Below are 27,675 nucleotides of genomic sequence, written 5' to 3'. Positions count from 1 at the left end.
ACGGTCCCTTTGAACCCGAGCCATTCCCCTGGCACGCGGGAGCTGTGGTTGCCCTGTAGTCCGCCCTCCTTTGTCCACGTCGCCCGTCTCGTCACTGCCGCCCCGCGCGCGGACGTGTCCGCCCGCTGCGGCTCCCCCATGGCCCGGCGGTCCGGAAGCGGCGGCGGCGGCGCGAGGCGGTTTCCTTGGCTACGCCCCCGGGCGCGCGCAGGGGCGGGCAGGGGCCGGCCGGCGGGGCGAGCGGCAGCGCCATGGCGGAACGGGACCGGCAAGCGGCCGGAGTAGGCACCGCCGCCACACGCCCCCATGGCCCCCAGCGCACCGCCGCCCTGCCGCGCCGGGGAGCGGGCGCGCCGCTGCAGGGCCCTGGAGGCTCCTGGCCCTGGCCTGCTCTCCGCCTCCTCCGTGTGTGCGGCCGCCCCGGGCGCCGGGGCTAGAGCAGGAGGAGGAAGCGCCGGCTGGGGTGAGCGGCGGGACGGGACGCGCGGGAGGACGGCGGGCAGCGGGGCTGAGGCCGCCCCCGGGCTGGGGGCGGGCGCGGAGCCCCGCGGATGTCCCCTGTCCCCAAAGCTCCGGACACGCTGGCTCCGGCCCCGCCGGCGCTGCGGCTGGGGTGCCGGGCCCGCTGGGCTCCAGGGCCAGCCCCATCCCCGTGGCTGCTCGGGGGTCACTCCATGTGCTCCGGGAACCCGCAGTCACCACGCTTGGCACCTCGTCCAGGAGGGCTCAGCCGGCGGTTCCGTGGAATTAGGGGTAAAAGCGATCAAAGGTGACTCCAGCTCCGCTCTCGGTTGGTTTAATTGTGGCCCTGCCTCCGTGAGAGTGCGGGAGTCGTAAAAAAGGTAAATGTTTATCCATGTTCCTGCCGAGTTCCTGTGTGTGAGCTAAACTGTGCATGTACACGTCAGAACCTGATTCTCTCTTGGTGTACTTTTTGGCTGAGGGGTAAAGGTTATGGCAAGCTGGAAATATATTTCCCTGCGTTAAGTGGGATTTCTGTAAAAGAAGTTTGTAATCGAGCATATCTCGATCTTGTTATGTTACTGGGGCAGTTTCATCATCCTCTGCTCAGTGGTACAGAATAGTGATGCAAAAAATCTGCTGGAGGAGCACTCTGGATCCTCTCCTGGCTATTAATCATGGAATCCTTTAAGTTGGAAGAGACCTCCAAGACCCTCAAGTCCAAACATCAGATATAAGTTGATATTTAACTCCGGTGTTTACAGTTACTGGAGTTTCCCACTTTGTGTTCTCAGGGCATTTTGTTTGTATAATCTTTTTGTGTTCTTTGCTCCTGTGGCTACAACAAGGAGTTTTAATTCCTTTCCCTGATGGGTTTTGAAGTTTTTGCATTAATATCTTGCACTTAAAACATAATCTGATACCTCAGGGATGTGCAGGTCATGTCCTGCCATGGTTTGTATTTGGGATCACTTCTAAATAAAGTAATCTGTGTATTTATTTAATGACAGGGTCATGTCAGTCCCAGAAAATGCCCAGTAAATGTAAATTTTAAGCAGCTTTGTGTGCTTAGTTCATCTGGGGCTTTGTCTGCTGCTGCAGATCCCAGATCCTGTGAAGTACCTGGAAAAAGCACCATCCTCTGCTCTTTTGATGACTTAATGCACTCGATGAGTTAAAGCTACTTCTCAAATTTCCAAGTCATTGAACTAAATTGGATATTTACAGTATAACTGTGGTGTTCTTGGCTCGTTTATGTTCAGTCTTATCAGCAGAGATTGTGAATTATGTTGATGGTAGAATTAGCATCCTCTTTTGCTTGCAGGGCTACTGAGTAAAACAGTTAGGAGTGACTGGAAGTAAAGCTGTCTCTCAAAAAAACAATGTGCTTTTTGGATTTTTTTTTTTATATATAGTAGCATTTCTCACCTTGACTGCTTTTCAGACTGCTAAGATAAATGCAACTACAAGAGTTTTCCTTAGTATTTGCTTGCCAGGAAATCCCCAAATATTTAATTTCATGTTAGGTGAAGAAAGAGGCTTTCCACAGTGACCAAAAGTAGTTAAATTAGGAAAAATCACTATTCTTTATCTCATTTACTTGAGTAGAGTGTGTTTGTAAAGGACCTGTTACTGATATTCAGACAGATATTAAAGTGTGATTCATCTAAGATGGTGCATTAAAGGCCGTTGGGAGACAGACCACTAACACTTTTGGTTTTTTCTTTTTTAGAAATCAAGTGCTTGAAATGTTTGATCATGCATATAGCAATTATATGGTGAGTAAAATACTTGTTTGATGTTTGTCAGAGGAGTTGTTGCTGACCTGGGAGAGAAATCAGCCTACAGTACATGACATTCTAGAAAAGTATCCAGGAGGGAGGGGTGAAAACAAAGCTAAAATAAATAACAGCACCTGTACAGCCTTTAAAAAGACATGAACAAATGTTACTTTCAGGAAGAGCAGTGTCAGGAGGGTTATGGTGGCTTTTGGAGGGGTAACTCAGAATTGCCTGTGGTAACTCTCCTAATCTCTGCTCTAATCTCCTGGGAAGATCTCTGATCTTTCCCAAACCACTTTATCTTATGTTTCCAACAGTTCTCATCTTTAGTAAAGTGTTTGGTTTGAAATTCCAGACTCCTAAAACTGGTAGGAAAAGGAAGCTCAAGAAGAGCTGTTTGTAGCCATCAGATTGTGGAGAACTATCTGATCTCACTTACCTTGTAGGTAAAAATGCCATGTAATATTTCTTGACGTGTCAGGTGCAGTTTGGTGACCCTTTTACAGACCCCAGAAAGGGGATGTGGTGTCATATGCAGGCATTCCAGACTCTGCTGAGGATGTGAGTGTCATATGACCATAAGTCACGCTCACTATGGTTTCTTTTGCTATGACTTGTGATTTTCTGTGCAGGTGTCCCTGTGTTCTAGATCTGTGAGCCATTCTAACCCACCTTGAAATATAGTCAGCTTGGTTTAGATCTGCTAAAGAATAAAGAATTACTGAGAGTGGACTTGCCTCAAGCAACAGTCCATTATACTCTAAGTAACACACTTCTGAGGAGAAACTGCAGGTGCAACTCAGATAAATATAAAAGATGCATTTTGACTGACCTTCCATTGACAGTCTTGCACATTCTTTGTGGGTGTTGCAGAAACCCCTCAGGTTGCACCAGTTCCTGCAGCACAAACCACTGTCTCCTGGCAGCATCTTGCCACATGTCCCAGTCTCTGTGTCGTGGTTTAACACTTTGATATGTAATACCAGCTGAAAACCTTGGGAATTGCAAGTTTATACAGCAGGTGAGAGGTCCAGGGCCCTGGAATGGGTAGAAGGGATGTAGTTTCTCTTTGTATCATCAGCTCTCTGCTTTTGCCACCTCTAGCAGTTTAACCAAACATCAGGCTTTTTGAGGATAATTTGGAACTGGTTACCTGGGACCTGATTCCATGAAAAACACTTGGCTTGGGTTTCCCCAAGAAAAAAGTTGTGCATTTGGCAAGATTGCTTAAAATACTAGAAGGATCTGTGCTCCTGCTGTTCACTGGGTGATAAACAGGCAGCTCCTACGGTTCTTGCTACATCTGAATCAAGAAAATTCGGGTTGAAAGAGAGGAACAACTTCAGCTATCCTGGAAACTTTGGAGCCAAAAGGATTTGGACTTGCCACGTATACTGGAGCACAAAACAAACAGAGAAATGTGACTTGTTTGTTTAAAGCTGAAGAAAAGATTAGGGTGTCAGACCTGACTCTTGACAGCAAGAGAATTAAGTACTTTTGCAGGTGCTTTTGAAAGAGCCAGCTGAAAAGTTTTGATTTTCTGTTTCTATTAATATGGATTTCAGATATGTGTGTTTAGAAGACTGAAAATTCATGTTTGCTTGCAAGGGAAACTCCCTTTTTTTTTTTTTTTTTAGTTATTAACAGAAGCCTTGCGTAAAAAGCTGCTGGATTGTTTTTTTCCCAGTCCTTCAACAATATTTGTAATAATCAGGATGTTTTTTTCTTCTTGGCTGTCAGAAAGAACATGTGAAAATGTCAGTTATTTGAGGCCAGGGACAAGTTGGGAAACCATTTGATCCAGTAGCCTTTTCTGATCTATGCAGGGAATAACTGAACTTTTATTTTTTTAAAATGCTTCCAATTCCTTATGATTTTGCAAAACTAAAAGTCCATTTTCTCCAGAATTTTTATAACTCCTGTCTCCATAATTTAAGAAGTTTTGACTTTGCTTTTGTCATGTACTTCTTTAATCTGTTTTGCTGAATACTTTGCAGGATATTCAGAAACATCTGAGCTGTGTTAAAATGATCTAGATTCTGGTTTTTGTAGTTGAACTTAAGGAGAACAAAGAGTTGTGCAAAGACCAAAACATTCAGGAGGGTGATATACAGGGAAACAAACCATCAGTTTCAAAAGGAGTTGCTGTAAGAGCTGTTTATTTATAGAGAAATGTTCCTTTTTTCTCCCTTTATTTCATGTTTGAATATAGATTATTTTTGTACTATATATTTGGAAATACTTTGAATGTGTTTATTTGCAGTTTCAGTGCAGTAATTGGAGTTTTTTATCCTGCCACATGTGAGTTGTCCACTAAAATTCAAAGTGGAGAGCACAGTAGAGCAGCCAGTTCCCTGATGAAATGGAGAGAGAAGCTCCATCCCAGATCATTTGCATTGAGCTTCTAATGGAGAGGCGATTTTGTGCGTTTGTTGGAATTAGATATATTTAAGATTCATATTTATTAATGTCAGTTTTGTATTTGTTATATTAGTGTCAGTTCTATTTGAAAAAGGCTCAGGTTTTTCAAGCTTTTTTTGGTGAATGTTATTTTTTTTTATGCCTTATGTAGTAATTTACTGGTTTATTGTTTTAACTTCTGTGTTCTCTTACCTGGCACTGGTTGTCACCCTGGCCCACTTTATGTTCATTGGGAAGTGTTTCCAAAGTGCCTTTTAAGTCTAATTCCCACAAAATGCTCCATGAAATACCAGCCACTTGATAATGCCTGCATTAGTTTTAGGTTTTAAACTCATCTTTGAGGTGGTAACGTCACAGGAAGTGTCACATGTGCCTCATTGCAGAAAGCACACAATTAACTACTCTTATTATTTTTTCCTGGATGTGCCATTAGTTGTTCCAGACTTCTCTGGGAGCTTAGAGAAAAAGTAGGTCTTGTTGGTCTGTTCCCAGTTTAATCATTTCCAGCCACCCAGCAGAGAAGAAGTTGGGGGTCCTGGTGGACCAGGTTGACCATGAGCCAGCAAAGGCAGCTCATGGAATCCTGGGCTGCCTCGGGAAAATGTTGCTGGCAGGTCAGGGAGGTGATCCCGCCCCTCTGCTCACACTGGGGAGGCCACACCTGGAGTTTGGGCTGCCAGGATGGGAGAGACGTGGGCACAGTGAGCAGAGTCCACTGCAGGGCCGGGAAGAGGAAGAGGCTGGACCAGCTTTCCTGTAAGGAAAAGCTGAGAGAGCTGGGGCTGTTCAGCCTGGGGAAGAGAAGGCTCTAGGACCTTCCAGGTTTAAGAAGGAGTCTGTCAAGATGACAGAGCCAGGCTCTTCTCAGTGGTGCTCAGAGGAAGTGGGCACAAACTGAAGCAGAGGAGGAAATGCTTCTTCACTGTGAAGGGGACCAGGGGCTGGCACAGGGTGCCCAAAGGAATCTCCTTCCTTGGAGATACTCAGAAGTTGTTTGGACACAGTCCTGGGCAGGCGGGTCTGGGTGGCCAGGCCTGAGTGGAGGAGTTGGACAAGATCAGCTCCAGAGGTCCCTTCCCACCTCAAAGGCTCTGTGACTGCCATGCAGTTTTTGTGAGATACAACCTAAGTAGGATCCCTTCCCAGAGTTGCTGTGCTGGCTGTGAGCAGTGTAACTCCTTCCCTTGTTTTGTTCCCCACAGGAACACGCGTATCCCGCTGATGAACTCATGCCTTTAACGTGTCGTGGTCGAGTCCGGGGTCAGGAACCGAGTCGAGGGGACGTGGATGATGCCTTGGGAAAGTTAGTGTTTGAAACGGTTACTGGCTCCTGTGAACATCTAATCTAAGTACAACTTGCAGCCCATAAAGCTTGTTTGTTCAGTTGGCATGTCCAGAAACTTGCACTTGTAAGAAATACTTGGATTATTTCCTCCCGTGAAGTTAAATGATGTGACATGAGAACTGACCAGTGAAAGAGACCCAGAGATAATTTCTTGGGGTGTCCAGCACAGGGACAGGAGTTGGACTTGATGATCCGAATGGGCCCCTTCCAACTCAGCAGATTCTATAATCACTTTTTTTAACCATTTTCCAAGTGTTTTCCATAGGAAAGCCTTCCAAATGTGAGCTGACATTAATGTTATTAATATTAGAGGTCATAAGGGTTAATGATCAGCTGAAAAATAAACTTATCCATGATGCTGCCCTTGTGAATACTATTTAAAATGCCTTTCTTTTAAGTTGAAAGTTCTCTGAAAACAGTCAAATGATTATCATGTGTGTGGTACCCTGAGGCCTTTGCCAAAGCATAAAACATTATTTCAGACATGAACATACTTCATGGTCTGTCTTTTAAGGTAGCTTAGAATAGAAAGAACTGATCCTTTGGCCAGAAAAATGTAGATGTAAGAACTTTTCCTCCATGTTAAATGGAACAATCAAAGAGTTGACTTAGTCTCAGTGTGTTCTAATTGATTCCTTTGTATGTGTGCAGTTTGTGGAGGAAACCCTTAATTACAAATAGCTGCTGCTTTTATTTATTGATATCACTGCTCAGTGTCCCTAAGCAGAATAGGGTTAATCACAGCTGAAGTCCTTGTCTTAAATACTACTTCTAATTGTCTCAGTAATATTGAGCATGTTATTTTGGTTATTTTTGTTACGTACAAAAGTTCCTTAGTCTAGAAATTTCTCTATAAACCTGCTGTTTTGGAGGTATTGAGAGATACAACTGATGGAAAAGAATTGTCAAGAAAATGTATTTTTAGTCCTGATGACCTTTTTTTACACGATAACATGCTACCATTTGAGTAAAAATCCCTTTCAGGCCCTTAGATGCAGTGACTAGTCTATTTATTTATTATTTTCCTGTATACATACTTTATTCTGTACCTTATAATTAGTTCTATTATTAATGACCAGATTTCTTATCTAATCCTTTTTCTTGCCAGCTGCCTCATGAGTCATGTTCTCTCCAAGCCCTTGCAGTCACAAGTGCCAGGGTGAGGCAGCTGGGTCAGCTCTGTCCCCCTGCAGAGCTCAGGAGGTACTTGCACACCAGCTTTGGAGCTGTGAAAGGCACAATTTCCCTCCTTTTCCATACAAAAAGCTGTGTCTCTGTTAGGCAGTTGTGCTTAGCCACTGCCTAACAGAGACACTGCTTCTTGTAGAACAGCACTCACAGAATGCCCTTATGTCTTTACAAATTAAAGAAAATTGTAATGTAGCAGCACTTAATTAGGATTTTAATAGTCATGTGTTGCCTACAGGGTCTCAAACACTGGACACCCTGCTTAAATTCTTGGTGCTTACTCTTTAATTGACAGTTTTAACTGATTCTAAAGTTCTCAGTTTTAACACCATCATGTTCTGTAAATTCTATGTGTGGTGTGTGTTTTTTAACATTAGCATAGAGCAATTGTTGGAATGAGATATATTTGAGATACAGTTATACATATAATTACTGGGGTAGGGGAAAGGCCCACTCAGCTTGGGATGCACTAGAACAACCCTGGAGAAAATCTAGGGATCTTATTGTGATATTCCTGTTTGAAACCATGTGGATCTGACTTGATGTTCTCTTTTTATGGAATAATTATAGAATCCTAAATGGTTTGGGTTGGAAGAGACCTTAAAGTTCATCCCACTCCACCCCCTGCCACGGGCAGGGACACCTTCCACTAGACCAGGTTGCTCCAAGCCCTGTCCAGCCTGGTTTTGGGCACTGTTAAAGTAGTTCTTTATTTTCAAGTAGTTCTTTATTTTAAAGACAATAAAGTAATTCTTTATTTTGAGCCTGCCACTTGTTACTTTTGGAACAGTTGCTGATAGGAGAAATTTAGCTTGGACCTCAACATTCTTTTAGTTTGACTCTCAACATTCTTCCTGTTTTTGAAAAACGAAATAAAACAGAAGTTGGAAGAAGACTTCAAACACTTTTCTTCAGTTTCTTACTAGATTTGATTTGAGGCTATGAATAAAAATGAAATTTACTTACAAGAAGTTAGAAAGCTTTGCAGTAAATGGAGGTATTTGTGATCACAGCTTCTTTCAGTGAGCTCCTACCCTGGTCACTAACAAAGAGAAGAAACTTAGAAGAGTGTTTTCATATTAAACATATTGTGTACAACTAATTTTTTGGCACCCAGTGGTCTGTGAGGATTTTTAGTTTCTTCCATGGTATCAGTTACTATTAAAAATGACTTGATTTCTACTCATACAGGTTTGTAGTAAATCTGTTTTAAATTTCCTTTCGTAGGTTTTCACTGACCTTGATTGATACCTTGGACACTCTTGTGGTAAGTTTAATCTGTTGATAAACTTTGATAAAACAAAAAGGTTGTCTTCTGATACTCAGACTTACTTTTAGATTTCCTTTTCTTGCTCATTGATCTCTGGCTCTCTGTTTGAAGTGACTGTTGCTTGTAAGAACTTTCAAGTGCAGTGAGGGCCGTGTTTGGAGTTCGTTGTAAAATGAAAACTACAGCAGTTCCTTCAAATGTCATTGATACTTTCTTCTCTTGCTTTTTTGGGGCTTTAACTTAACAAAGAAGTATGTGAGTTTGCTTCCCATTTTATAGCCTAAAGCAACATGCAGAGTTATTGGGGGACACAACCCTTAATACCACTGATTAATGTATGGTTTTAAATTTTATATATATATTTCATGGATGACTTTATGTGCACTTAAATATACTGTACCTAAATAGCCTGTGACTGTATTAGCTGTGTTGGAACTTAACACCTGCCTCCCTTTGTATTTCAGGTGTTAAATAAAACCAAAGAGTTTGAAGAGGCTGTAAAAAAAGTAATAACGGATGTTAATTTAGATAATGACATCGTTGTGTCTGTCTTTGAAACCAACATAAGAGTCCTTGGGTGAGTAACTTTCGTTTCCAAAACTCTTTAAAAGGTGGGCTTTAGGTAAATGTCCTTCAGAGATACATTCCTGTGCTGTTCCACATCACTTTAGGGAGTTTGCCTGAGAGGGTTTAAAATGCGAGGCAGGACTCGCTGCGGTGGCACTGGATCAAACTGACCTGCAGCAGCAGCTTTCTCATTTCAAAAAACTGTGCTTGCTGAGGTGGCAGTGTATTTTCTTATTGGAAACAGGCTAACAAATGACTCTGAACACTTGATTTAGCAGATTTCAGTATTCAGGGTAGTAGATTATTTCAGAGTGGAAGGGACCTCTGGTGCTCAGTGCAGGATCACAGCACGTAATTTTTAGTTATTATATGCAGTTTTAGAGCTGTTGGTTTTTATTCCTGACAAATATTGCTGAATCAGTGATTCCTCTGCAGTTCAGGACTGATAAACAGTAAGAAGGGCTTCCAAAATAACTGCAGCTAACCTTGATTATGAAGGGAATTGCATCAGCAATCTGAAAACTAGGGCTCTGTGAATATAGCACAGTTATGCACATCTAAATGGTAGAGATCTTTGCACTGCCGTTCGGATGAACATCCCTTTTGAGGTGGGGATAATTTTTCTTGTGTTCAGAGGTCTCCTAGGTGGGCATTCAGTGGCAATTATGCTGAAAGAAAAAGGTGAATATATGCAGTGGTACAACGGTGAACTCCTGCACATGGCAAAGGAGCTGGGCTACAAGCTTTTACCTGCCTTCAACACCACTAGTGGTCTCCCTTACCCAAGGGTAAGTTCTCTGCTTTCTGTCATGCAGGATTCCTTCTGTTGTTCTGCTTTTATCTCTGTTTCCAAATCATTTTTGTATTTGTAAAGTGGACAGAAAATCAAAAGCTGAGAAATTACAGGTGTTCTCTGGAGCCAGGAATAGTGAGATGTTTACAAAGATTGATTCCCAAGAGCACTTGTGACGTTCTGAGTTCCTGATTTGCTGGTAAATATTAATTGCTAGAATTAGGTTTTCAGGGTGTATTGTGTTATTCCAATGTTTCCTGAGCCAGGCAACAGGTCCTTATTTGGGAGGGTTGAGTGTTTTGGGTGCTTCTGGATAATATTCTGTGCATTTGAGTTGACAGTAGGTGGTAAAAGCAAAGCGAAGCTGAAGAGAGGGCTGTGTGGTTTTTTTCTCTTGTCTTTAGAAGAAGCTGTAGATTGTTGTACAATCACAAGAGTGAAAATTCTTAAGAGTTACAAGAGTAAATACAAAGATGATAATCTCTACTTTTCTCTAGGTTAACTTAAAATTTGGTGTAAGACATCCAGAAGCACGAACAGGAACAGAAACTGATACCTGTACAGCTTGTGCTGGTACCTTGATCCTTGAGTTTGCAGCTTTAAGCAGATTCACAGGAACATCTATATTTGAGGTTTGCTTTCCATGATATCTTATTTTTTGGATTAGGTGTTAATTAGTGTTCTATTACATTTTTGTAATTTTGAGTTCATGAAATGGATGAAATTCAAGTGTCTTAGCTGTTCTGCACAAAAAAATTTGTATGTATGCAGATTTGTTGTGTTTGTGGGCTTTGTTCTAAGGTTTGATTGTTTGAATTATTTTTTAAATCACAGGAAATAATTTTGGTTGAAAGTAGTTACAGTAATACAACAGTAAATGAGATAAATGTACTGAAGAACAGCATAAGGGTAGTGCTTCCATAGCTTTTGGGGTAAAGACATCCAGACTAGTAAGAAGAAAAGTGAGGTGCTTGGTCCTTAAAATGCACTTTAAACTAAAATAAATAAACCCCACAGTTGTGTAGAGTCACTGAACATGTGCAAGACCTACCTAAGGTGTATTTCTGATAATACACCTTTATCAGAAAGGTAAATGAAAATACTTGCAGGTATCTGATACAACCTCCATCTGATTAAAAAAAAAAAGGCAAGCTCTTTCCCGATGAGAATTTTTTTCAATCTTTCATGAGGTGCCTGGTATTTTGTTTCCTGTCGTGGAACCAGCGGAAGCAAAGCTGGGCCCCCGAAAATCCCGTGCATGTGTTTGCTGTTTGAAGTCATCTTAGTTGAGTAGATGTTAAATTCAAGTTAATTTGGGGCATGTAAAGAATGTGTATAACTAGGATATTAGTGAACAGGGGCTGCTGCTCCACCTTGAGGTGCCTGAAAGAACACAGGGATTTTGCTTCTAAGGATGTTACATTTCTTGAGATACTTTAATTAGGTTGCACTATCCCATCATTATTTTAGAATAGGAAACCCATGCAGAAGGGTGTATTGGCAAACACTTGTGTATTGGCAAACACTTGTGGAGCCAAGCACCAATCTTGCTGATCAGCCACTGAATAACTGTATAAAATGTGGGCTGAATATGGTACTATTAAAGTGTGTGTAATACTGCAATTTATAATTGCTAGATATGAAACATCTTATTCCTTCCTCGCATCTGAATTTCAGTAGACAAAAGAATAACAGTCTTTATTATCTGTGTTTCTCTAATTTCCTTTTTTTTTTTTTTGGCTTTTGTTGCAGGAATATGCCCGGAAAGCTCTTGATTTTATCTGGGAGAAGAGGCAGCGCAGCAGCAACTTAGTGGGTGTCACTATCAACATTCACACTGGAGACTGGGTCCGAAAAGGTGGGTGATGTCCTGGCTCAGGGTCGGGGGTTTGGAGCAGGGAAAAACTCCTGACAGAGCCCCAACACCCTTATAGACTGTAGAAAAGTATTACATCATTTCAGTGCTGCATAAACCTGCTACACCAAAGCCTGGCTTTGCTCTGAAAGGGCTTTTTGGTAGAGAAACCAATTTTATTCATTGCAAAGTGCTCCCTGATTCACTTTTAGAGGGGAATACCTTGGGATAAACTTTCAGAGATTTTGCTATAAATACATAGGAAAAATGTAAATAGGAATGTAGAAGTGATTTCCTCTGAGGAAACAACTGGCTTCAATGCATGTCCTCCCTGTTCTTATGTGCACTGGCATTGCAAAGCCTTTTGCTTTGACACACGGTGTTATGTCTCTGCATCCATCTGGACCTTAATTCTAGTGATAGAAGGCTTTTCCTTTTACTGGAAAAGCCTTTGAAATCAAAATGGAAAAATATGGAAAACACCCATGTATCTACTTAAAGTAAACCCACCTTTTCATTTCCTCCTGTTTCTAGATAGTGGAGTTGGAGCAGGAATAGATTCCTATTATGAATATTTATTAAAAGCCTATGTCTTGCTGGGAGATGACAGTTTCCTGGAAAGGTTTAACACGGTAAGTTAACACCTTGCTCAGGTTTGTGCCTTCTGTAAGACAGATTTAAGAGGAATTGTGTTGTCAGCTGTTGGCCTGAGCAGCCTGTGAAGAGATCTTTAGCAGAATTTCTGTGACTTGTGCTGTGTTTAGTGCCAACTCTTTTTACTGAGGGTTTTTGCTAATCGTGGGTGATCAGCTGTCGCCTGAGCAGTTATTTTAACCCCAGAATCTTCTAGACCTTTCTCCATGCTTCCAGTGCAGGAGGAGCTGTGTTTCAGGATGACCTTGGAGAGTGTAATGCTGGAAATGTTTCTGTAAAACAATGTAAGGGCCTCTTGTTACAAGCCAGGGTACAGCTTCTGTCTTGGAGCAGCAGAAAAGATCTGAAAATCAAAGTCTGGATCTTGCTTTGCACTGCAGATCCTCAGGCCCAGGACACATTTAAATATGCTTACAAGTTGAAAACCACACTTGGATTACTAAATTTATATGATTACTATGCAGCTGTCAGCATCTTTATTCCTTCATAAGAGTATTATTTCTTTTGAAAATAGTGACATTCATTAAAAACATTTTAGATGGTAAAATGATTTTATATCATACAGCATGATTTTACATTAAAATTGGAGTAATTCAGTGGCTAAAGGCCTGTTGTAACACTTTAGGTGCAGTGATTATTTCATGTTCCTAATGTGCAGCCCCCATTATATTTCCTTGAGTGACATCTGTTAAGTGTTTCCTTTCAGTTTGACTCATGTGCTCATGGTTGCACCTCCAGAAAACTAAAAAGGCATTTTCCTTGGGGAGTACAGGATTGGAAGTCAGCAAGGTGGCACATGAGCTAGTGGGTTTTAAACTTCTGAGCCATCAAGTCCAGCTGCTTTGTTGGGATTTTTTTACCTCCTTTTCCTTCTGAGGTGCATTTGTTTTTGAATTCTTTTGTTCAGAGAAAGCAGTTTCAGCCTTTTTCAGTGTGTGCTTAAAAATTTAGCCTGAACAAATGTGTCTTAACTGTGATAGTTCTTTGTTTATCACATGGCTGCTGGATATACTTTTGTGTATGTATATGACTTGGAAAACGTGATAAGTTTTGTGTGTGGAGATTTTCAGTATTTACTTATTTTTAGTTTGCAAAACTAGAACCTCCTGGCATTGCCAAATGTAGTAATGATTGGGAATGCAGTCCTGGTTCTTCCACTGAAATAAAGTGCCAATCTGGTGAGCTCTGTCTGATTTTTGGAATGGTATTGGTAACACAAACTCGTTTTTTCTGCTGTTTGGCAGCACTACGATGCCATAATGAGATACATCAGCCAACCACCTCTTCTTCTTGATGTTCATATTCATAAACCCATGCTAAATGCTCGCACCTGGATGGATTCTTTGCTGGCTTTCTTCCCTGGTTTGCAGGTAAGGTTTAAAACCCAGGAGCAGATGGTTTTAATAACAAGTAAATTATTAACTGGACTGGATATATAGCATTCAGGTCAAGCTTAGTAATTTGATTTTCAGAAATACTGGGCGAGGATCCCTGGAAGTGTCCAAGGCCAGGTTGGACGGGGCTTGGAGCAACCTGGGCTAGTGGAGGTGTCCCTGCCCATGGCAGGGGAAGGCACTGGATGGGCTTTAAGGTCCCTTCCAACCCAAACCACTGTGTGATTCCATGATTTCTGTACTCGTTCCTGTCACTTCATTGCTATGATGCTTTTCTGGCCATGTTGACTATCAGGAAAAGTATGTCCATATAATTTGCTTCCTTCTCCTCATGAAAACACTCCATCTGCCTTTTTAGTAGTCTAGTGACAAATTTTCTAGTTTGTATGCCATTTATATCTTTAAAACAAACTAAATCACATTTCCACCCCAGGTCTCTGTAAATGACAGAGATCTTTGTTCTACATAGTCAATAATCTTAATGAGTTCACTGATTTGGAATATTTGTGGCTTACACTGAAAGGGAGTAATAATTACAGTATGTAATTGATCTGTAGCTTTACATGAACACAGTGAGTGTGCTTAACTTTGAATATTATTGCTATGCTTGGTGAATTCGTGTTAACTTTATTATTTCATTTTAGGTGTTGAAGGGCGATATTAGACCTGCAATTGAAACTCATGAGATGCTTTATCAGGTTATAAAAAAGCATAACTTTCTTCCAGAGGTAAGGTGGTGGTTTTTTGATTGTGTGGACTGATTTTTACCTCAGTTTGAGCAGTCACATATATATGTTATTAAAATGAAAGGCTCATTTCCACAGCATTGTGATGTGATTTGCAGGTCTGCATATGTGACAGCTGTGTTCTGGATATGAAATATTTTTCCTTCAGTTCTGCTGTAATTAACACAATAATGGGAAGCTGCTGCTATTAACAATTGCTTAGACTTTATATTTCAGTCTTTCAAAATTGACCTTGACTCATTTCATTATGCAAAACTTGTATAATCACATTTAGTAGTAGCTGCTTAGCAATATAATAGTGTTAATGCTAAAGATCACAGTCATCTGTATTAAACCAAGGAGGGAACCCAAAGACTGAATTGTTCTGAGAGAACATTCTGAAATTTTGCATAATGTCCTTGAAAGTCAGTACACAAGACTTACTGCAGATGCTGCAAGTCTTTGAGCAAGTGAATTCTGCCCAGAAAAGCTTGTTTACCTGCTGAAATGTGTGTCTTTAAGCTGTGATGACCCAGAATGTATGAGAAGGCTTCTGACTCCAAGTTTAATTTTGACTTTTCTCTGGAGTAAGCTTATTTCTGCTAGAGAACATTTTAATTAACATCACATTCACCTAATGTGGTTATTGAGACCAAAGAATGCTCTCTAAGCATTGGAATGATTCTTTTTTTTTTTTTGAGTGCTTTTAAAATGGTATGATTCGACTCCTTGTGGGTTTTTTGGGTTGCTTTTTTGGTGTTTTATACTTATGAAGAAACCTTTGAAAGGTCACTTAGTTGTATTTAAGCCAATAGACCATCCCCTTTAGAAAAGACATAGTTTAAACCTTTGTATGAAGTAGTAAATGTATGACAGAAGTGGCTTTTCCATTGGGAAAGAGTGAATACACAGACTAGGAGATTTTTAGATACCTGACTTCTAGTCTGTGTCATTAATTTAGGGACAGCTGTTTAACCATCTGTCAGTTTGCAATTACACTTTAATGCACTGGATGTCAGGTGGTGGGAATGTTTGCAAAAATGGTATTTATCAAAGCTTGGCTGGTAGTACAGTTAACATTAAATTCAGAATAAACCCATGTTTGGTTTTTTCATTCTTGCATTTATTTCTGTCTGTCCTTTCTCATCCTCAGGCATTCACAACAGACTTCAGAGTTCACTGGGCTCAGCATCCTCTAAGGCCTGAATTTGCTGAAAGCACTTACTTCTTGTATAAGGTACAATCACGTTCAGTCCTCAGACTTTTGGTCACATTTTCTAGCACCTAGAATTTTGTTGCTCTTTTATTTCAATCCAGAATTGAGTAGCACATCTCCATCTTATTTGACCTCCTGGAGCCAGTTCTGTAGATAACCCGGATGAGATTGCTGATTATCAACAACTGTTCTAGGAGTTTTGTTTTACATCTCTAGCATTAGAAAGAAAACCAAGCGACAAAGAACCATTTTTAAAAGATACTTAGGTGTTGCTGATCTCTTTTGAAGAGATCCTAGAGACTAAGAGCAAAAGTCCTTTGTACTTCACAGAGAAGAAAGTGCTGATTGTACAGTAAGTGCACCTCTGTGCTTAGTTTTGGTTTTTGTTTGTTTTTCTTTTACAGGCTACGGGAGACCCTTACTATCTAGAAGTAGGAAAAACCCTCATTGAGAACTTGAACAAGTATGCCAGAGTTCCTTGTGGGTTTGCTGCAATGAAGGATGTCCGCACGGGAAGTCATGAAGACAGGTAAAAGTTTTCACCATTCTTTTCTTTGTATAAAGATACAGAAAAAAATCAAATTGCCCTGTTTATATAATTGAATTAATTGAATTTTGAGTAGCTGTCTGTCCTCAGTTTGATAGTCAAGTCTTAAATAACCCATTTGTCTTAGTCTGTAAACTGTTTCAATAGTTTTATAGTTTGTTCCATAAGAATAGTTTAACAATGGTTCATTTGTCTCAGAGCAATAGGTGAATTACCTTCAAACAAAATATACTTCAAATCTGTATGTTTGTAAGGAGATTTATTTGTTTTTTCTGTAATTCTCTTTTGTACTGAACATGCTGAATCATTGCCCTCCAAACAGAGTTTCTTCCAAGTGGAAGGAATTGTAATAGAATTATGCTCAGCAATAACAGTCATGAAGTCTTCAGAGTTGGAGCAGTAGGAGTATTTATTTTACTGATGTTTTAGAACAAAGGAGATTTCCCTAAAGGACATCCACTTTTTGTTTTCCATAGAATGGACTCGTTCTTTCTGGCTGAGATGTTTAAATACCTGTACCTGCTGTTTGCTGACAAGGAAGACATGATTTTCGACATAGAAGATTATATCTTCACTACAGAAGCTCATCTATTGCCACTTTGGCTCTCCACCACAAACCAAACCATCTCCAAAAAAAACACAGTATGTAACACCTCAAATCTAAATCAGTTTGTCGTGCTTTGAATCAGTTCCTTCAGTTTTCAATCATAATTTGAAGCAGTGCACCAGTTCCAACACATTTAATATGCAGTATTTCATCATATTAACAGTGCCAGTCACAGGAGTGTGAATAATGTGTCCATGACTGGATTCCACACTGCTGAACCTTGAGAAACTGTAATAGTAGCAAGATTTAACAAGAAAATAATTCCCCACCTCTCTCAATTAGAAAATAACACACTAGAATGTTTTTGTCTCCATATATCTCCAATAACATGCCCAAGTTTTTGTTGTCTGTTCTACTGCATGAACCTTTGGCATATTTTGAAAGGTTTTGTGAGACAGCTTCAAAGTTATTTTGTCGAGGTACAGCTATAATTTTTGATATATTTCATTGTTTTAATCCACATAATAGGCATCTACTGCATAAATGTGAGGCTGCTTATGGGTTTATAAATTACTTAACCTTCCAAAATAACCTGTAGCAATACAACTGTGCCATGAAGCATCATAAATACTCATCTTTTATGGTTTTGTGGTCAGTAAGGTGACATAATTTATCTTTAAAGCAACAGTACTAGTGGCAAGCAGAAGAAATGCATGAGGAAGTGGAGTGTGTGAGACATCAAGGACATAAATTCCCTTATTTGTGCCTCTATTTTTAACCTTTACTAAGGGTTTTACAGTAGTGCCTGGCTCAGAGGAAAAGGCTTATGTTGTGTCCTGGAGAAATCTTTACAGCTGAGGAGAAATCACCCTGTTTTATGCACTCTAGCATTAGACAGTGACAGATGTTTAATTACTTGATGTTAATTTCTAACATTGGTAATATATTTAATGCATTGAATGGGTCATGGGGTTGCTTTTTAATGTTCCTTGATGGTGGAGATCCCTCCCACACCCTCTCTGAAATGTTCTTTCCCTGAGAATTTTTTTATTTCCTTTTTTCTTGGAGTTTTGCAAACGGAGACTGTTTTTTACACTATGCCAGAAGTTTTCTGAGGGGTCTGAAGGAGCATTTTATATGACATTTGTTCCCAATATAAGAATTAGATACTTTTGAGACAGGCAGGATTCCCACAGCTGTCAAGGCTGACCTAACTTAGGTCATTCTCTTGAGAACCACAGATGTTAATATAAGGCCAATAGAGAAGGTAAATTGCTCAAATACAGTTTTCTTAAGCTCTTTAAGTCAAACTTGTTAATGGGCATAATACAAGTCAAAAAATCCATTGAAAATGGTATCAAAGGCTGTGATGTTGGGTGTGTTACTCTTATGGGATTTTGTGTGAATGAATGGAATGTGTAAATTATTTTTAACATAAACACACTGCTATGAAGGCAAACTGCATGTGAGATAGTTTGTAGCATGAACCCAACATCCTGTTTGTATTTCTTCTCATAAACAGGAAAGGTCATGTCTTACTATTCCTGTGAACTAGTAGCCCTTTAGGTCTTGGGTTTTAGGGAGCCTTTAAATACTTGATTTTTAATTGCAGACAAGAGGGGTGGTTTGTTTTTTTCAAATAGATAAATACTACATTAATTTTTACGGGTGAGAAAATGAACTTGCTGGTTATCCAACCAGTTAGTTGCAAAGCTAAGGACAGGCTAAATATGGCTCCAAACCACCAGCCACTTTCCACATGGTTTCACGTGTTACAAACCAGCAATTTGTGCAGATGTTAACTCTGTCAGCTTTCCTAAAAATAGAAATTCTTTGAATTATATATAGATTCAGACTTGCAAGCCTGTGTGGCTCCTGAGGAGGAGAATCTTTTGTTCATAGGAAAAGCTGTGAGAATTTTGGTAACACAAAGCAGGAGTGACCCAAGGCCTGCAGCTGGTCACTTGGTGGAAAGGCAATAGCAAATGACACCATAACTACTCCCTTTAGTTGTCCAGCACAGAAAAGTGCAGGGTCATGACCAGGCTTGAGAAGTAGTGTCTGCCAGCAGAGGATTAGCTGTTTCTGCAAAAAAAAAAAAATTGGAAACTGTGTATAAATTTATTAAATTACAAATCAGAATGGGTGTCGTATTTATCTATCCCCGATTCCCCTTTGTTGCACTCAGCTGCTGCGTGTCCTGAGCACACAGATCACTGTAATGAGGTTTATCTGTTCATTTGCTTGATATGAAACTGTAACCTGCGTTTTATTAACGTGTATCTCTCATTCTAGACCACAGAGTACACAGAGCTGGACGACAGCAACTTTGACTGGACCTGTCCCAACACCCAGATTCTTTTCCCGAATGACCCGATGTTTGCTCAGAGCATTCGTGAACCTCTGAAAAACGTGGTGGACAAGAGCTGTCCCAGGGGGATTTCCAGAGTGTAAGATGAACATTTTCTGTCTTTGTTTTTAGCACAGGAGTGAGTGGAATAGGATCTGTTAGGCATGGCAGGAGAAATATGAGGTGTACTGGATGTACTGCTCGAGCTTGCAGTCCTCTGGGAGTGGATTCCTAGTCACAGGAAAAATCAGTCGTGGTTTCTGTGGCACCATCAGCAAGACTCAGTTCATTTCCAGCAGGAATTAGCAAGTCTTTCTGAGCAAAAGGAGCTTAATGAGCCACATACCTGGGCTACAAATTCCCACTTGGAGTATTACAGGAAGTACACATCTCTCTGATTTTCTAAAATTAATTTCTATAGTCTCTTGAACAGTTCTGCAACTCTTCTTTGTAGTAAGCAAATCATGCTGCCATATATAACTACACCTGTTCTGAGGGATTTAGGACAGTGTTAAAGCTGAGGAAGTTTATCTTTCTAACCACCTCTTTTATTTTTATACTTCATGAGTAACACTGAGTAGCAACTGCGTGAGGGAAACTGGTTTTAGTCAGTCTTACAATAATGCAGACTAATTAGAAATGAGAGCAAGCATATGGCAGTTTTGTTATCAATGTTGGGGGGGTGTTTTGCACTATAAAATTACTGATAATATTGACAACTTTTTTCAAAAGGATATCTTGATTGAGAAGTTGCATTCTACTGAAGCTTGTACTCAGTGTTACTGCAAAGAATTCTAACCTTGTGGTGGTGGGGATAATGTGAGAGTTCTGTTTCAAGAATAACCCAGTTTTTAAAGCTTTGATCTCTAATATCTTTTGGCAGAGAAGAGAGTTTGGGAAGTGGACCAAAACCACCGTTGAGAGCCAGAGATTTCATGGCCAGTAATCCTGAGCACTTGGAGATACTGAAGAAGATGGGAGTCAGTTTGATCCATCTGAAAGATGGACGGGTGCAATTAGTGCAGCATGCAGTGCAAGTAAGGCCTGACAGGGTATATTCTTTTTCCAGAAATTTCAGCAAAATCCTACTAGCAATGATATTTGACACTTGGAGCTTGAGGAGGGACAGCCAGACTCTGGAAGGAGGCACATGAGCTGGAAATGCAGCTATATTTAGCAGGCTGATGCTTGTTAATATTTTACCTCAGCAAGACTTTTAACTGATCTTGCATTAAATGAGATGGAGGGTGTTCATGTTAAAGTGATGTAGCTCACAACATCTTATCTGAAAACACTGCTTTCAGTGTGAGATACTTCCATTTCCTTAGGAGGTCTGTGTATTTGTATATTTTCAGTCTTCTGGGCAGTTCAGGTCCTAAAAAACCTGATTTGAAATGATGAATGAGTGGCAACGAGCATCCACTCTGTATTTGAAAATCTTTGTAGCAAACATAACTTGCATTTCTTTTCCCCCAAGTTTCTCAGACATTTAAGATAAAAGTGATTATTGGTTCTTTCCTCTGCAGGCAGCAAGTTCCCTGGATGCTGAGGATGGCTTACGGTTCATGCAGGAGATGATTGAACTCTCCAGTCAGCAGCAGAAAGAGCAGCAGCTCCCTCCTCGTGCTGTTCAGATTGTTTCCCATCCCTTCTTTGGCAGGGTGGTCTTGACTGCTGGGCCAGCACAATTTGGGATGGACTTATCCAAACACAAAGCAGGGGTGTGTGTGTGAGATCTGTCCCTCGCTTTCTCTTCCTTTCCTTACTGCAAAAGCCTTAATTTTACTGTCCTGGCAGTATTTCAGGGCAGCCAGGTGGAGGGGGATCAATTAATTACAGTTGTTAAAATGACAGGGCCCAGCAGTGACAGAATGACAGCAGTGACAGTCATTTAGATGAGTGGCTTATCACTGTGCTCTGCTCCTGAGTCATCAGCCATGGTTTAGGATTTAAAATACATACACAGGATGATTTTTGAAACAAATTTATCCAACCTGCAGCATGGCATGGCTAAAGAGATGTTGATTTAAAGGAAGGTTTTCCTCCCATGTCAGCCATGAGTTGCAGAAGCCCTTTTAGAGCTAAAATAAGCTGTTCTTATGCAAGCTTTTCTAAAAGGAAGAAGAAAACACCACAGAAGCAATGTTCCCTTTTGGAAGCAGTAGGAAACCCCCATGGCTTCAGTTGGGCAATTTGCAGCCCCAAAGAGATGTTTTCCAGACTAGCAGTTCACAAAAGAAAAACTTCCAGAGTCAACAGTTCACCAGTGTAGACAAAATACTCTGAATATGAGAATTGGGTTTTCAACCAGGCATTCTTTGGTTCTCAGAACTCCAGTTTCAGGGTACAGATTGCCTGCACTGACAGAAGACAACACTAAATGCATTAGATTAAGTGAAGAAACAAAAATATGTGGGAATCTTTTACAAGCTTGAACCTGCTGCTTTAATTCTCTCTTTATTTTTGTTTTTTCCAAACAGACAAGAGGATTTGTTGCAACCATTAAGCCATATAATGGATGCTCAGAGATCACTAATCCTGAGGCAGTGAAAGAGAAAATTGCTCTGATGCAGAGAGGCCAATGTATGTTTGCTGAAAAAGCACGAAACATTCAGAAAGCTGGAGCCATAGGAGGCATTGTTATTGGTAAATAAAATTCTAAGTTCTTCATTTGTGCGAGTTTAACCTAATTGTACAGATTTGAAGATGCAGGAAAGCTGACAAGCTGTTAGGCTGAGATGCCAGCACAGAAACTGTGCTTTCAGAGGATGAAGAGACGTTTTGGGTTTGGCTCTGTGCAGAAAGTGCAGCAAAACAAACTGGGATGGGGGATTGTCACTGTCTCTGCAGATTAAAAGTTGCTATTTTAAGGATCACAGAGTGCTGTCAGTACTAACTGCTGAGGAAAAATGGGGATACAAATGAAAATCAAGAAGGAAAACAAGTACCCAAGTTGGAGTTTTGCTTTTCCCAGTGAATGTTGTGCCTGGGACTCTCTGGGCAGGGAAGGCAGCTCCCAGTGTGCCAGAGCTCAGAGCTGCAGTTTGATCTAACAGGAAGTTTGCCTTTCCTTTTGTGTGCCCTGCCTAGATGACAATGAGGGCAGCAGCAGTGACACAGCTCCTCTCTTCCAAATGGCTGGGGATGGAAAGAATACAGATGATATCACAATTCCCATGCTCTTCCTCTTCAACAAGGAAGGAAACATTATCCTGGATGCAATCCGGGAGTACGAGGCTGTGGAGGTGCTCCTGTCTGATAAAGCAAAAGACAGAGGTAAGGTTGGAGGGCATTTCTGTAAATGCAGCTTCCATCTGTGCTGTGGCACAGTGCAAAATGTACAATAATAATTTGTGCTGCTGCCCAAAGGTGCCATAGTTTTGTGTGACATTGGAATGAGTTCTTTATTAGGAAAGCCCTTATCTGAGATGTATCCTTGCCCTTTCCCCCTACAAGTTAACATCCAGAAATGCTGTTCCTAAGTTAAATGTCACTTTGACTAATGAGAAAAACACAGCCTTTTGGATTCCTTTTGAGCCCTTTTTGTCATCATGTGCTTTGAAGTAGCATCAGGAACAGTCTAAGTGTTTTCAGTGCCCTACATTGACAATGCCCCTCCCTTACCAAACTCCCCAGTGACATTCCTGGTACCCAAAAGGAGAGAGACAAGTGTTAGAACTATTTTGCCTGTCTAAGGAGAAGTGGTTATCATGAGACATGAGGCTGCTGACCTCAGATGTTTCCTGGGTTTTCTTGTGTAATACAAGAAAATTGCAAGCTAATACATTCCCAGTTGAAATGTTTGAATAGGGCAGAAAATTCCAGATTTTCCTCTTGTAAGCCTTCCTCATAGGACTGCTGTGTCCAAGCAGAGTGGGTAAGAAAAGTTTCTCTAGAAAATCAGTGACAGCATTTATCTTGTGCACCCTTGCAAAGGTGATATGCTCCAATCTAGTGTTGTTTCTTCCTAGCTTAGAAATCCCTTCTGTTCGTAACTGTGCTTAAGTGCTCTAACAAAATGCTCAAAACAAGATAGCTCTGCCTTTGAGAATTTGTAATCCATATCTGCTTCTTCCCCCCCCCCTCGTGCTTCCCTTTGGAATCCCAGCAACAATCTTTAAAGGTAAAATGATTCCAAACTACATTATTGATAGCAGTAAGTATCCCATGTCAAAACTGGCATGTGCAGTTAAATTCCCTACAGGTCCTGAAATATCAGTGTCCTGTATTCTGGCCATAATGATCAAACTCCAGAGAAATCTGCATCATGGTTAAACTGGGCAGCTGTTGGAGAGCTAGACTGGGACTGGGGATACATGCTGGTAGTTTGAGTGGGGTGTGAGGGGGGAGGCTCAGCCCTTGACTCTCTTAAAATCACAGTTCAGTAAACTTATAAAACTGTCCAGCTGTCCCTTGCTCAGATGTGGGATCCTGGTGGATCTGGGAGTGCTTTAAAATCCAGTATTACAGTTCAGTGCACGCAGTGGGTATTTGCTAAGACTGAAGGAGGGTAACTAGCACTGACATTTCACTTCTGACATTTGAGGAACCAAAACAAGCCTCACTGCATTGTTTGCCATCATTTAAAATGTGTTTAAAAGTCTTCCCTCCCCTCTCTTTGTAAAAAAATGGTCCTTAGTAACATCAAATTTTCATATCACTGGAAAGTCTGCACTTTCTTGAAGAAATAAGGCCAAGGGAAGTGACCTTGCTTTTTTGAAATACATAATAAAATGCTGCATTCCTACGGTTCTTTTAACTCTTTTTTTCTTTTTTTTTTCTTCCCTCTCAAAGACTTGGAAATGGAGAATATGGACCAGAAATTAACTGAAAACGATTCACATAAGCAGAATGCAGAGGAAGCTGCTTCAGGATCTCAGGATGTTGGTGCAGCCAGTGAGGAGCCCGAGGAAGGAGGAGAGAGCTCAGATGTTGCTGACCCTGGTTCTTTATCTCCTGCTAACGCAGACAGTGCCAGTGTTCCCATTTCACATCAGGATTCCTACGTCCCTGGGACCGAGGAGGCCGGTGCTCCAGAGCCAGCATGTACATCAGGGGATAACCAGCCTCAGGAACAACAGACTGAGACAGAGTCAAATTCCAAAGTTAACTGGGATAATAAAGTCACACCTATGGAATCCATATTAGCAGACTGGAATGAAGATATAGAAGCATTTGAAATGATGGAAAAGGATGAGCTATGACTTGTAATAGTAACTTATTTGTTAATAAACAAATGGAGACCTCTTTGGGTAGGAGTGAGGCCCTGATATCCAAGCAAACATATTCAGTATTGTGATGAGCAGCCAGGTGTTTCCTGGGGAACACCACAGAGACCCCACACGTGCTTTGTATCTTTTAATTCCTCCTGGTTCAAAATGGGAGCGTGCAATCCAAGCCTTGGTGTGGCCCCACGGCTGGGGCTGGAGCCCAGGCAGGGAAGGAGCCCCATTCCTGCCTTCCAGGCTCCGGGAGGACACGCTCCCCTGGGCCCTGGGAAGCAGAAGCTGAGCAGGGGGGTGACAAACCAGCACCGGTTATTGACGGCGGCACTGGGAGCTCCCCCGGTGTCCTGCTGGACCCTTCCCCAGCTGGAATCCTGGGCAACAGCAGCAGGGGAAATGGTTCCCAGTTGTCGTGTCTTTAAGGCAGAGCTGGGAGCAGTGTGGTTTTGTCCTGACATATCAGACCCAGCAGTGTTGCTCATCACCCCATCCCACGATGCCGTGGGAGCTTTCCCTCCTGCTCCCATCCAAACCAAAGGCACTGTGTGAGCAGGTTCCACCAGGAACACTGAGCCAGCCGTGGGGCCCACCAGGAAAAGGTGAGGGAAGGTCATGCTTGAGGCTGAGGTAAAGTGGACAAGGCAGGTGTTGAGTCCCAGGTATTTCCTTTGGCCTCCCAGGTTGAAAGACTCCAGTCTGCCCTGAGATACAGAATTGAAATGGAGAGGACACAGAGCTACATCAGCTGTAACAAATCCTTCCTTTTTCTACAAGTTTGACTTCTAACAGCTTGACTTTGTTGTCGTTCTTTTTATATGCAACTTCTGTATGTGTGATATTTAAGGCAGGGAGGCCAATGCCAGTAGGGAAGTGCAACAGTTTGGGCTGTTGGGTCGATAGTTCAGAGCCCAGGGATGTTACTCTGGGCTCTGGAGTTTGTTACAGGTAAGTGTGAGTCCTAATTTGTTATCCCCATTGTGAAAAACTATTTAAATAAAAATGGGGAAGTTTAAACAACGTAGAGACATTTTGACTGTGTCCAAAGAAACTGCCAAAAACTAATTAACTTGATTTATATAAACTGCTTTTAGTGAATTGTGGTTTAAGGAATTGTTTTATATTAAAGATTAAATGAACACTGCCTATATGCTGCACCAGGCTAAAAATGAAGGGTTACATTTGTGGTTACGATGGAATAAACAGAAAAGAAAGCCCCACTCTGAACTGCACCTTTGATTTAGCTGGTGAAATTATATGTGCTGAATATGCAACTGTTAATTAGCACAGCCATACTGTATGTATTTATACTCCTGTACAGTGAGCAGAGCAATCCCAGGCAATGTTGTATCCATGTATCCAAGCCACACTTGCTTTCAAGAGTCTCACAATGCACAGGCACCTTCTGAGAGCATGGCAGTCCATCCAGGGACATCCATAACTTCACGTCTCTAGGGTAGGAGGGAGCTGAGGAAGATGAGTGAAAAAGTGTCCTTTGAAATTTTAAATGTAGTTCTAATTCCTTTGCACAAATAACTGGAGGTTTGGACTGGAGAGCAGGGCTTAAAGCAGCTGGGGTTTTCAGTTGGGAATGTTTTTATTTATGCTTTTAGTTACACGAGTTTCTTCACGTGAAGCATTTGACCATGGGAGCCTTGTAAGTGTCCTTGGTTCCCTGGAGCCCTGGAAGTGCCCGGGCTTGAAGGGACCTGACCAGGACCAAACCCTTCAGGGTGCAGATCAAACGTTTTCCCTCGGATAATTCCTTTGATCTGTCAGTGCTCAGTGCCACAAAGGAGCATTTCTGTTCCCATGCTCTTTGACATGGACATCATCTTCATTCTTGTAGCTCTTTTGGTGACAATAGTTATTTTTATATCTCAGAGGCCTCTGGTCGTTACTGTGTCAATACAGCAGCTCAAGCTTTTCTTTTTTTACTTGCAGATTTAGGTGTAGTGTCAAATTTTATGAAAACATTAACTTCCTTTGCCATCACCAGCTCCTTTTTATTTAACTGCTTTCTCTGCACCTATTGCTAAAGCAGCAGATGTTACCTTGTAAGGGATTTCCAGTGATCCCAGAACTCCGGGTGGATTTGACGCAGCGTTTTGGTGGTGGCCTACCTCAGATAACTGTTGCCTCCTTCCTTTGGGTTGGTGTTTTTCTTGTTTCAGTTAGTTCTACTTTCCCTTTGAAACCATCATGAGAGCCATAGCTTTGTTTACAGAACTGAATCAGGGAAGGTTGACCTTTTGGGAAAGAGGATTAAATTGGGGAAGAGTTTTATTCAGGTTATTTTCACTTTGTATTTCCTTACGAGGACATAGGCTTTAGTTTAACCTGTTCATATCAGCCTGGAAATAAGTCAGTTTTCTGTTACTGTCATCTTAAAAAGCAAAAAGAATGTATTTATCAAAAAAAAAAAACCCTTTTGGAGAAAGGAGTGAGTGTTCTTCCCAAATTCTTGGAAGGCTGCTCCCTTCGTAAGGAATGTTGCTCGTACATTAATCAGTAACTGCCCTTCCTTGTGTATAGCATTGTACATTTACTTGTATGGGATTGAACACTGAAGAATTCAGGAATCACAGCTGAAACTAGCACTTATTCCATGCCATGTAATTCAGATCAGCCAATTAATTTCTTATTTGATCTTAAAGGAATCTTAATTGTTTACATTTATTGTTTCTTAATGAAGTTTCAGAATGAGCCCAGCTTTGGTTCTCCTCCTCCTGCCAGTGTACCTGAACAGACACCAGTAAGGGTGTGTTGAGAGGCTGAAAACAGGACATCTTATGCAACAGGCATCAGTCAGAACATAGAAAACAAACCATTCTGTGAATGAAATATTGTATGTTCAGATTTTATAAGATTTCAGTTTCATTTTTTTAGCCAGCCCAATTTACAGCCGTATATTTTCTTATGAAAGATGTCTAATAACAGGTGCTGTAACACTATTGTTGGGTTTTACTCTCTGGTGATATGTGTATACAATATTTCTAAGGGCAACTATGTACTGTGATGTAAAAGTCTGGGCTAAAATGTATATAATCCGTGTACATAATTGTGTACTTGATTATAACTGCTGATTGTAAAGATTTAATAAAATGTAAATATTCTGGTCAAGCTGTGCTGAACTGGTGCTCCTTTCTGACTTGCTGGGATTCTTTTGGGAGTCACAGGGGAACTCCCACGGCTTCACTGGCAGCCTTGGTGAGGGCATGGAGCAGGTTCTGTGGCTGCCACCCTGGAGAGGCCTCCAGTTTTTCTCTGGGAGGTTGCCCAAATCCAGAGGTATTCTCTGTTACCTTTTCAGCCTAAAATTGCAAGTAGACAGGAAA

The 27,675-nt window shown here is 41.2% G+C and overlaps 1 protein-coding gene across 1 annotated transcript; it reads left to right on the top strand.

Moving 5' to 3' along the window:
• Positions 1–306: 306 nt before the first annotated feature.
• On the top strand, positions 307–27,460 carry EDEM3 (ER degradation enhancing alpha-mannosidase like protein 3). The gene is given in 21 exon segments (XM_018083831.2): positions 307–433; positions 436–463; positions 2,195–2,240; positions 5,867–5,967; positions 8,425–8,464; positions 8,932–9,044; positions 9,669–9,822; positions 10,325–10,459; positions 11,580–11,685; positions 12,217–12,314; positions 13,581–13,706; positions 14,375–14,458; positions 15,609–15,692; positions 16,076–16,200; positions 16,695–16,860; positions 19,061–19,215; positions 19,999–20,152; positions 20,642–20,836; positions 21,596–21,761; positions 22,206–22,391; positions 23,910–27,460. Coding segments are annotated over 21 exon segments (2,799 nt in total). The 3' UTR covers positions 24,320–27,460.
• Positions 27,461–27,675: the final 215 nt, after the last annotated feature.

This window comes from Manacus vitellinus, unplaced genomic scaffold, assembly GCF_001715985.3.
Source record: "Manacus vitellinus isolate BGI_N305 unplaced genomic scaffold, ASM171598v3 scaffold_68_pilon, whole genome shotgun sequence".
Classification (NCBI taxonomy): Eukaryota; Metazoa; Chordata; class Aves; order Passeriformes; family Pipridae; genus Manacus; species Manacus vitellinus.
The sequence above is the reverse complement of the archived record's forward strand: the minus strand, read 5'-3'. Positions and strand labels throughout refer to the sequence as shown.